Raw genomic sequence first — 12,247 nt, forward strand, 5'->3', positions numbered from 1 at the left:
CCGGATTGCACACGGCGTACCATGAATAATCAAAACTTCCTGCTAAATAGTGGTCTAACAACAGACAAAGCGGTGCGGATTCAGTACGAAGACATTCGACTAAAGCAAAATACATTATACCAATGGTAAGATTAAATTTGACAAACTCTAATCATAGACCTATGGTCTACGTCGGTAAAATTTTCAAACTTTGGAAGGGAAATTCCAGCACTTTGCCGTAATACTCCGTTAGCTAGCATAGTAGCATCTCGAGAGAGTTGGCTAGCTAACGTTAGCTAAAAACAATGCAGTTTGCTATGCGCTAGCTAACACGTTCTAGCTATGTCCCCAGTGCTCAGCTGGATAATCACATTTGTATTTAATTGCAATAGCTAAAACAATATTTATAGCTTTCCAATGCCTCTTAGTTTGCAGCTAAGTAATGTAGTAAGTTGGCTAGCTATATTATTTACTAGTAATAACTGGACTTCACCTTCAGAAGCTGTCCTTCACTCTACAAATGTAGAATGTTCTAGGAAGCGTGCCATCGCTAGCAACACCATTAAAAGCGTGTATACATTTCCTGAATAAAGATTAATAGAAATGTGGAAACATAGCTATTTATTTGGCTAGCTAACTGTTCGATTCAGTGTTGTTGCGCATGTGTAGCAGCTAACATGAGCTAGTTAGCACACATCTGTTTTGGGCATGCTAAAGTTACCTATTTTAGTCCCCCCCGCTCACTTGTATATAATTTAACTTGGATTTGCCTAGGAGGCAGAAGTTCGCAAGCTAGCTATTTTACTATCATCTGCATGCCTATCATCCAAAACGTATTGAAATGACAGACTAAAGTTAGCATCTGACAACCACCACCATAGCTGCTTTTAGCAAGGCTAGTATTTACACACTAGCCTTGAAGCAGCTACCGCCACCACATATGTCATAATTAGCTTGTAAAAAATGGAATAGTCTGCCAGAAGTAAAACATTACATTTAAACTCACTACTCTGCCGGTTGTCCGTGGTGTTGGTCCTTATGGGGTGGAGGGGGATTTGAGAAAAACAAATTAAACAGGCATTCCAAACGTGGGTCTGTTGTAGACCCGCTTACCTAGCTATATATTAAAATCTGTACCTTTTTTGGTGGACCCCAGGAAGAGTAGCTGCTGAATGTGCAATAGCTAATGGCGATCCTAATACACTATTTTGACACGAGGTTTAGTTTACAAGTCCTGCACGTGCGCCATACCTGCACACAAAAAAAGCAATAACTTGTGTGGGACTTTTATTTTGACATGAGGTAAGCCGAGATGAACTGCATGGGTATACAACAGACTCACGTTTGGAAATTCTGTTTAATTATATTACATTAGATGTTTTTTCTCAAATTCCCTCCTGCATAAGGACCAAGCCTACAGACAATCGACAGAGTACGTTGAAATTGAATTTTCCGGAGGACTATTGTTTTTTTGCAAACTAATTCCCAGCAACACTAGTGTGAAAATACTACCGTTGCTAAAAGCAGCTACCACCACCACAGATAATGGCAAGCTGCCACCTTGTCATTGGTTTTTACCTGTGTTAGCTAGCTACTACTACGAGGGTGAAAGCTTATAATTGAGTAGCTTTTAATTAAAATAATTTGAACCCATGCTGCCAAAACAGGATGTTATAGCAATCCAGCTAGACAGTAGGTTATTTGTTACCAATAGTCCATGAGCCAGGGGAGAGTCAGAAAGAAGCAAGAACAGAATCCAAAGGCAGATAAGTTCTCTATGGGCTGTTTTCCTGGACACAGATTTACCCTGGTCCTGGACTAAAAGCATTCTGAGCTTGCTTTTTTGTCCAGGACTAGTTTTAGGTTTAGGCCTAATCTGTCTGGGAAACGGGCCCTATATGTTTTATTTTTCTTCATAATGTTGCTCATAGAGTTTGACTTGATTAGATTCATTCAACAAAAATAAGGCTAGTGCATGAGGGACCATGACTATAGACCAAGCCAGTTGTTGACTAGGCCTATATCTTCATGTAGAGGATGCTCAATCCCCAACTCTTTGTAGCCTAAATCTCTGTTCTTGTGATTGGCACGGATCAACAATAGAAGGCAGTGCAGAACATCACCAAAACAGAGATTTATGCTACAAAGAGTTGGGGATTGAGCATACTCTCCATGAAGACATAGGCCTAGCTGACTACTGGCTTGGTCTATAGTCATGGTCCTTGGATTAGCCTCATCTTTGTTGTATGAATCTAATCAAGTCAAACTCTATGAGCAACATTATTAGGAAAAAACATACAGTGGCGTCAGAAAGTAGTCATATTCCTTGACTTATTCCCACATTTGTTGTTACAGCCTGAAATCAACCTGGGTTGAATTGATTTTTTTCTCTCACCTATCTACACACAATACCCCATAATGACGAAGTGAAAACATGTTTTTAGAGAGGTTTGCAAATGTATTAAATGAAATACAGAATTATCTAATTTACATAAATATTCACACCCCTGAGTCAATACATGTTAGAATCACCGTTGGCAGTGATTACAGCTGTGAGTCTTTCTGGGTAAACCTCTGAGCTTTGCATTACATTTTTCTTTACATTTACGTCATTTAGCAGACGCTCTTATCCAGAGCGACTTACAAATTGGTGCATTCACCTTTATAGCCAGTGGGATAACCACTTTACAATATGTTATTTTATTTTTTTTCTTTGGGGTGGGGTAAGGGTGGGTAGAAGGATTACTTTATCCTATCCCAGGTATTCCTTAAAGAGGTGGGGTTTCAAGTGTCTCCGGAAGGTGGTGAGTGACTCCGCTGTCCTGGCATCGTGAGGGAGCTTGTTCCACCATTGGGGTGCCAGAGCAGCGAACAGTTTTGACTGGGCTGAGCGGGAACTGTGCTTTCGCAGAGGTAGGGGGGCCAGCAGGCCAGAGGTGGATGAACGCAATGCCCTCGTTTGGGTGTAGGGACTGATCAGAGCCTGAAGGTACGGAGGTGCCGTTCCCCTCACAGCTCCGTAGGCAAGCACCATGGTCTTGTAGCAGATGCGAGCTTCAACTGGAAGCCAGTGGAGTGTGCGGAGGAGCGGGGTGACGTGAGAGAACTTGGGAAGGTTGAACACCAGACGGGCTGCAGCATTCTGGATAAGTTGTAGGGGTTTAATGGCACAAGCAGGGAGCCCAGCCAACAGCGAGTTGCAGTAATCCAGACGGGAGATGACAAGTGCCTGGATTAGGACCTGTGCCGCTTCCTGTGTAAGGCAGGGTCGTACTCTCCGAATGTTGTAGAGCATGAACCTACAGGATCGGGTCACCGCCTTGATGTTAGCGGAGAACGACAGGGTGTTGTCCAGGGTCACGCCAAGGCTCTTCGCACTCTGGGAGGAGGACACAACGGAGTTGTCAACCGTGATGGCGAGATCATGGAACGGGCAATCCTTCCCCGGGAGGAAGAGCAGCTCCGTCTTGCCAGGGTTCAGCTTGAGGTGGTGATCCGTCATCCACACTGATATGTCTGCCAGACATGCAGAGATGCGATTCGCCACCTGGTTATCAGAAGGGGGAAAGGAGAAGATTAGTTGTGTGTCGTCTGCGTAGCAATGATAGGAGAGGCCATGTGAGGATATGACAGAGCCAAGTGACTTGGTGTATAGCGAGAATAGGAGAGGGCCTAGAACTGAGCCCTGGGGGACTCCAGTGGTGAGAGCACGTGGTGCGGAGACAGATTCTCGCCACGCCACTTGGTAGGAGCGACCGGTCAGGAAGGACGCAATCCAAGAGTGAGCCGCGCCGGAGATGCCCAACTCGGAGAGGGTGGAGAGGAGGATCTGATGGTTCACAGTATCAAAGGCAGCAGACAGGTCTAGAAGGACAAGAGCAGAGGAGAGAGAGTTAGCTTTAGCATTGCGGCGAGCCTCCGTGACACAGAGAAGAGCAGTCTCAGTTGAATGACCAGTCTTGAAACCTGACTGGTTTGGATCAAGAAGGTCATTCTGAGAGAGATAGCAAGAGAGTTGGCTAAAAACGGCACGCTCTTTGCACACTTGGATTGTACAATATTTGCACGTTATTCGTAAAAAATTATTCAAGCTCTGTCAAGTTGGTTGTTGATCATTGCTAGACAGCCATTTTCAAGTCTTGCCATAGATTTCAAGACTATTTAAGTAACAATTGTAACTAGGCCACTCAGGACCATTCATCCTCGTCTTGGTAAGCAACTCCAGTGTATATTTGGCCTTGTTTTAAGTTATTGTCCTGCTGAAAGGTGAATTTGTCTTCCAGTGTCTGTTGGAAAGCAGACTGAACCAGGTTTTCCTCAAGGATTTTGCCAGTGCTTAGCTCTATTCAGTTTATTTTTATCTTTAAAAAACTCCCTAGTATGCTTGTCATTGGCAAGCATACCCATAACATGATGCAGCCACCACCATGCTTGAAAATATGAAGTGGTACTCTGTGATGTGTTGGATTTACCCCAAACATAACGCTTTGGATTCAGGACATAAAGTTAATTTCTTTGCCACATTTTTTTCATTTTTACTTTGGTGCCTTATTGCAAACAAATGCATGTTTTGGAATTTTTGTATTCTGTACAGGCTTCCATTTCACTTTGTCATTTAGGTTAGTATTGTGGAGTAACTACAATGTTGTTGATCCATCCTCAGTTTTTTCCTATCACTGCCATTAAACTCTAACTGTTTTTAAGTCACCATTGGCCTCATGGTGAAATCCCTGTCGTTTCCTTCCTCTCCGGCAACTGAGTTAGGAAGGACACCTGTATCTTTGTAGTGACTAGGTGTATTGATACAGAAAGAAGAAGAAGAAACCCGCACACTGCTCTTGCTAGTATCACTGCTCTTTATAAAGCTTAATAAAGAGCAGTGATACTAGCAGAACAGTGTGGGTGTTTGTTCTTTTTTCTCATCTCATTCAACTGTTACATGCACCTGCAACAAAGATAGCTCAGATGTGCGATTGCCTTTTGAATTTTGGGTGTATTGATACATCATCCAAAGTGTAATTATTAACTTCACCATGCTCAAAGGGATATTCAATGTCATCTTTTTTTTTTTTACCCATCTACCAGTAGGTGCCTTTTCTTTGGAAGGCATTGGAAACCCTCCCTGGTCTTTGTGGTTGAATCTGTTTGAAATTCACTGCTCGACTGAGGTACCTTACAGATATTGTATGTGTGGGGTACAGAGATGAGTAAACACTATTACACACAGTGAGTCCATGCAAGTTATGTGACTTGTTAAGCAAATGTTTTACTCCTGAACTTATTTAGTCTTGCCATAACAAAGGGGTTGAATACTTATTGACTCTAGACATTTCAGCTTTTCATTTTTAATTAATTTGTAAAAATGTCTAAACATTGGGCAGTGACACAATCTCAATTTAATCAATTTTAAGTTCACGTTGTAACACAAAAAAATGTGGAAAAAGTCTAGGGGTGTGAATACCTTCTGAAAGCACCGTAGGGCCTTAAGTCAAATCAGCACAGTACTCCTGTAAATGTCTCATTAGAGGAGGCAGTAATAACAGTAAGATCATCATACACACAACGTTTGCTTCTCAAGACAATACTCATAGGCAGCACAGAGACATCCCCATTTTTGTAGTCAAGCAATCATGCAGTAGCCTAGGCCTACAGGACAATATTTGCTCATTCTTTGGTGATCAAATATGATAAATGACAGAAATCAGTCAAATATTAAATAAAGTAGACCAGGGTTCCCCAACTAGCGGCCCGCGGGCTAAATTTCATTTGGCCCGCCAAGTTTCCTTAAAAAAAATGAACTAATTATAAACTAACATTTCTGTTGGACATAAGACTGTACAAACAGCAGGATTTTTAAAAATTTTGATTTAAGAAATCTGTTCCCAAATATTCCCATGCATAATAGAGACAAGTGATGGTATACAAATGTAAGCCAGGCTTGAAATTATTATATTTTAGTCAAACATTAGCTGTTTGGCTTCTTGCGGTCAATTTGCAGTCTACAAATTATTTGTAATTATGTTCCGGCCCCCCGACCATACGCTCAACAACACATCGGCCCACGACTGAATCTAGTTAATGATCCCTGAAGTAGACTATAGCCTATTTGAAAAAGGATTCATACTTCAGTGTCTGTGGAGCAGATGACAGAAAAAGCAGTTCTCTTAGCTTGTAGGCTTGCTTCATTGTTTTGCATAAAGCGTACTACAGTGCCTGTGTGTGCTGTGATTGAGAAAGCTAGAAGTTTAGTGACGGTTCTGAGAACTGGCAACACCATAGGGTAACATCAGCTGATCACTGTGTACAGCACAGGTACAGCAGGTTACAGGTTACCTATGTCGACAGCAGGTGCAGAGAGTAGTTCGAGCTTGTGTATGGTTGTCAGGACAACCGAGATTGCATTGGGTTCACAATAGTCTCACAAGCCAGATCTTAACATTGTATTAGCCTATAGAGGCCAGATTCACAATAGGCCTAAATTCAATAGAAAATTCCAGGGCTGTTTGCAAATCTTTAAACCATCTGATTAAATTAATATAAAAAAATGTATGTGTGTTTTTACGCTGCACTGTGAATGACGGGAGTATTTTGTACTTTTAATTTATTCTTCATCTTTGCCTTTTGGTCGTCCTAGTGCTACTGGGCGATTCCAGCATTATGGACGTTACATTTGGATGCAATATCACAACTCTACTGTCTCAGAATGCACAAAATATAAAATGAAACTTTTAATGTGTGTTTATAGTACCCCTTGCGGGGAGTTTACAGTGCATTCGGAAAGTATTCAGACCCCTTGACTTTTTCTACATTTTGTTACGTTACAGCCTTCTAAAATGGATGAAGTTGTTTTTTCCCCTCATCAATCTACACACAATACCCCATAATGACAAAGCAAAAACACGTTTTTAGAAATGTTTGCAAATTTATATAAAAAAAAAAAACGGAAATATTACATTTACATAAGTATTCAGACCATTTACTCAGAACTTTGATGAAGCACCTTTGGCAGCGATTACAGCCTCTAGTCTTAGGTATGATGCTACAAGCTTGGCACACCTGTATTTGTGGAGTTTCTCCCATTCTTCTCTGCAGATCCTCTCAAGCTCTGTCAGGTTGGCTGGGGAGCGTCCCTGCACAGCTATTTTCAGGTCTCTCCAAAGATGTTCAGGTCCGGGCTCTGGCTGGTCCACTCAAGGACATTCAGAGGCTTGTCCCGAAGCCACTCCTGCGTTTTCTTGGCTGTGTGCTTAGGGTCGTTGTCCTGTTGGAAGGTGAACCGTCGCCCCAGTCTGACGTCCTGAGCGCTCTGGAGCAGGTTTTCAGCAAGGATCTCTCTGTACTTTGCTCCGTTCATCTTTCCCTCAATCCTGACTAGTCTCCCAGTCCCTGCCGCTGAAAAACATCCCAACAGCATGATGCTGCCACCACCATGCTTCATCGTAGGGATGGTGCCAGGCTTCCTCCAGACGTGACGCTTGGCATTCAGGCCAAATAGTTCAATCTTGGTTTCATCAGTCCAGAGAATCTTGTTTCTCATGGTCTGAGAGTCCTTTAGGTGCCTTTTGGCAAACTCCAAGCAGGCTGTCATGTGCCTTTTTTACTGAGGAGTGGCTTCCGTCTGGCCACTCTACCATAAAGGCCTGATTGGTGGAGTGCTGCAGAGATGGTTGTCCTTCTGGAAGTTTCTCCCATCTCCACAGAGGAACTCTGGAGCTCTGTCAGAGTGACCATCGGGGTATTGGTCACCTCCCTGACCAAGGCCCTTCTCCCCCGATTGCTCAATTTGGCTGGGTGGCCAGCTCTAGGAAGAGTCTTGGTGGTTCCAAACTTCATCCATTTAAGAATGATTGAGGCCACTGTGTTCTTGGGGACCTTCAATGCTGCAGAAATGTTTTGGTACCCTCCCCCAGATCTGTGCCTCGACACAATCCTGTCTCGGAGCTCTACAGACAATTCCTTTGAACTCATGGCTTGGTTTTTGCTCTGACATGCACTGTCAACTGTGGGACCTTATATAGACAGGTGTGTGCTTTTCCAAATCATGTCCAATCAATTGAATTTACGACAGGTGGACTCCAATCAAGTTGTAGAAACATCTCAAGGATGATCAAATAGACAAGCTTTTTGGGGAGACTGCTGAACATTTTACCAAAGGTCTGTGAGTTTTTTAATAGGGCCGGGGCAATACCAATATCGCGATATCCGTTAGTATCGTGGCAAGGAAACAAAACATGAATCGGATTAACTTCTTTAGGAAAACAGCCCTAATGTTGAAAACAAACATCATTATGTTGTCATCCAGTGTTTATTTATTTTCCAAGCTATAGCACACAATATTTTACATACAGCAGATTTTTAAACGACCAAAGAGTTTGATCTGCTTTGTGTTTTCATTTTTGCCATATAAAGAATATTGCAATACTGGTATCTTCACAGCCCTAGTTTTTAAGTCTAAGGTCAAAACATGGATAGCCATTTTGAAACGAAAGGCTTGGCTGAACACAAAAACAATAATTTTAAAAAGATTGTCATTTCAATTGATAATTTAGAGCGGGAAAAACAACCGTTATTAATGTTACACACTTCTTTATGGATGTTACAAAAATAGATTTTGATCAAGAAATCTTTAAGATTTTAATCTATCATAACACATTTGTCATTTGAAATGTTTTTGAAATGTCAGCAGAAGGCATAGTATCACTACTTAAGGATTGGAAAATTACAGGTAGCCTGAATAGTATACAAGGCAAGGCACCACACCTTAATAGGGTATTTTCTTCTCTTTTGATACATCCAAATTAACCTTAACCAGTTGAAGGTAAACACCAGGGTTTCCCAACTGGTGGGCCGAATTTGGCCCGCGTGTGGTTTTATTTCGCCCCCAAACTTTTTTGAGCATAAAACAAACATGTATTTTTTTTATTTTAGTTGTTGGACATAAGACTGTAAAAACATACATTCAATACAGTGCCGTGACCACTTACACCCTTAGCTCTCGCCCCTTCCCTTCCACAAAGATGTAGTTCAGTACTCTTCCATCACCCAGGATTTCTCCATGCAGTTCACAGAACTTCTAATCAGTCAGGAGAGGCCTTGAGTTATTGGGAGTACACATTACTACAGTCCACTGCAGGCCACTAAGTAATTACTTCTCATACACAAAGAGCTTGAACTTAACATTCATTTCAATCTCTAAGGATATATAAAAACAATCTATTCATACCAAGAATGCTATAAAACAGTAAAGATATAAAACAAATGTACAATCTATCAACGCAAATATTTAGATTTTTTTTGTATTACCATTTTTCTGATATTGTTTGCATACAAAATTAGAAAATTATACAATATAATTTACATGTGCCAATACCATCAATTCACTTTTCTGGACACTGGATGAAGTCAGTATGTTTTGGGGCACTTTAATTTGAAAAATACACTGTAGAACTATTTAAAGATTGTTGATAAACACTTATCTTTCTATCAACAAAAAAAAATGCATTTCAGTGTGTATTTTCTAAGAGAATCTTAGCTAAAACACATTTTCAATATATCAACAATTGCTTCAGTAAAAGTCTGAAGAATACATCTCAGAACAAGCGCACACAATGTGGTGAATGCACAAGCTTCTGAAGCTAAGATATGATCCATCAATATCAACAGTTATGGATGTTACGGATATCAACACTGAAAAAGGATGGGCCTGCTGACAATTAAAAGAGAAACCAATTGTAGAATATATGAAACTTTGACAAAAGTTCGCTTTACAGAGAAAGGTGCATGATCAGACGTAAGCTGCATGGTGTACAAAAACGTTTCCTAAAAAAAAATGTAGTGGTCCATTTACTGGAAAGGGTTGCATAAGTGTTTTTTGGGACACCTGCCTCGATTATGCCTATAAATCAGGTGGCTGGCATTCTGTTCATGTGCACGGTTTCGTTAACAAGTGTCTGATAAATTAGTGTTTTTGAATTTCCCACGTGACCTATTTTCTCCCTTTTCTTTCCGCAAATGCCAGTTATATCAAGGCTCTATGGCCAGGGCCCACAGAGAGAAGGCTAAAGGGGGCGGCCGGTGGCTGAAAATGAGGTTAGATCTTATCCAGCGGACCACCCATTGATACGACAGCTTGCACCTGAACACCTAATGCCTCTCATATAATCCGCAGAGAATACATTTCCTCAAAAGTAGGCTAGGTCACATGTAAGGAGGCAAGCTCCCCTTAATCCAACTGTAAACACCGGAGTGGTGGGGCCACGGTGCGACGTCAGTGCTGCACGTGCCTCGCCTGCCGCTCCCGTGCGGTAGATTAGGCCAACCGTGCACCACTTCTTCCCAAGTAGGCGACATCACGCCTCACTGTTGATCAACTCCTACGATAGTAGGGGGGGCGGAGGGCACCGGAGATGCGTCAGGGTGGAGGGGATTATGGCTGGTCAAAGGGAGACTACTTAAAGCAGTGGTCCTGTCCACTCACCCTGTGCACACCGTGTTTGTCTGTATGTGTTTGTGTGAAGCAGGGTCCAGACAGCCTCCCAAGACGAAGAGAGTGAAGATATGTCAGGAGGACGTGGCTCAGCAGACATGGATGACTTGCAGGACCTGCCTGAACTGCCGGTGAGTTTGGACTCCAGACATTCACCTTAAAGGAATATTGTTTTTGTGCATCTCTGCAGGATTTTCAATTGATTCCCTGTGTCATTTCATGTTCCCTGTGTCATTTCATGTTTTCATGGGTATCTGAGTTATTGACGTTCAAGCAGGCAGAAATCCTGCCGGTATGACATAGCACTGTGATAAAGTCGCTGTCACTACACTGGAAGATAATAGGAATACAACTGTTAGATTGCGAAAACGTCTATCATACATGTTAGATTTCAATACTGGCCTATGTCATAACTCGGGAGGATATCTTCTCTCGAATGAGCCATTGATCAGATTTTTACGATATTCCTACCTCAATAAATGTGTAATTTAACGGAGGGTCTAGCACATTTCTCCTATTTGTCTGCCTCTTTAATCCAGGGTGTATTGCATGGTGCTGTTGCCAGAGATATTATAGAAAGGAGATAGGAATCCAATGAATGAAGGAACGTATAAGGACCCACTCAGCACACTGTCGACCAATTGCGTTCACGTTGTCATGCTGCGTCACGCGGTTGCTAAGCTAATCGTCACGTAATCCCTTCTCAAAGTCAGTGTATATGTCGAGAAACGTGCCTATTTTCCTCAAATATGTAATGTCACAATTCTAAAGCTAAACGATACTACAGATAGCACGTTAATTGTTTGGGGAAATATTTGTAATGTTGTACTTCTTGTTGACAAAATGTGTGCACATGTTGGGTTTTGGGGCTAGCACCCAATAGACTCTAATTCACTCCTTGAAGGAGAGCGCTTCTTGTCCCAGAATGCACGGCACGGCCCATTGACGTAGCATGGGCAATGTTTCCCATGTCCTCAAAAGTATATCTGCCGTTGCAAATGTTAGACTCCACTCTGTGAGGCACTTCGATCTGCAGGTTGAACATGGTGAGATTGTAGACTCCTAAATTGATAGCTGTAAAATCGCCTAAAACTGCACTAACTAGCTACATTACATGCTGATATTGTCTTTGGTATTATTGTGTGTAGCTATGTTTGCTTGCTAGCTACTAGCCAGCCAGCCCATAGAGAGAGCATTGCATTGTGGATTTTGTAGTCGACTTGAGCTACAACAGATTTCCGCAATGATTTTCCATGTTGCTACCAACCTTATTATAACGCAAAAATGAAACATTTGTTTAAAAAAATATATTGTTATTTAACACTGTAAATTGAAGGAATTAGTGGTTTTGGGTGGATTTTTCCTTTAACCTCATACCTTGCCAGGCACTAAAGTTGGCACTACCTGTCATAATTTGTTTCTAAGTGTTTTGAGACGGAAAGAAGAGTTAACATGTCATTCGTGTGTGTGTGTGTGTGTGTTACTTTCACAGATCAAGAAGGCAAGGCATGAGCTCAACGTTGGACTGGACAAAGAGCCACAGTCAGTTTTTAATTGTTTATTTCTAACAGTCGATGCTTTTTAACATAGCCCATTTCGTCTCCTCTGGAAAGCCACTCCGAATTACATTTACATCATTTAGCAGACGCTCTTATCCAGAGCGACTTACAAATTGGTGCATTCAACTTAAGATAGCCAGTGGGAAAACCACTTCTTTTTTTTGGGGGGGGGGGGGGGGAGAAGGATTACTTTTATACTATTCCTGGAATATTCTGGAATGAA

At 41.8% G+C, this 12,247-nt stretch overlaps 1 protein-coding gene across 3 annotated transcripts in view; it reads left to right on the forward strand.

Moving 5' to 3' along the window:
• eya3 (EYA transcriptional coactivator and phosphatase 3) overlaps positions 1–12,247 on the forward strand; it is a 29,960-nt gene continuing 17,713 nt past the window's right edge. For 2 of the 3 annotated variants that reach the window (XM_084165677.1, XM_084165679.1), the window contains exons 1-3: positions 1–125; positions 10,497–10,596; positions 11,958–12,007. In XM_084165677.1, the coding sequence (XP_084021803.1) occupies positions 22–125; positions 10,497–10,596; positions 11,958–12,007 (254 nt within the window). In that variant the 5' untranslated portion in view covers positions 1–21. The remainder of the gene's footprint in view (positions 126–10,496; positions 10,597–11,957; positions 12,008–12,247) is intronic. The other variant, XM_084165678.1, reaches the window with a different exon arrangement.

Source organism: Coregonus lavaretus, assembly GCF_964263955.1.
Source record: "Coregonus lavaretus genome assembly, chromosome: 7".
Classification (NCBI taxonomy): Eukaryota; Metazoa; Chordata; class Actinopteri; order Salmoniformes; family Salmonidae; genus Coregonus; species Coregonus lavaretus.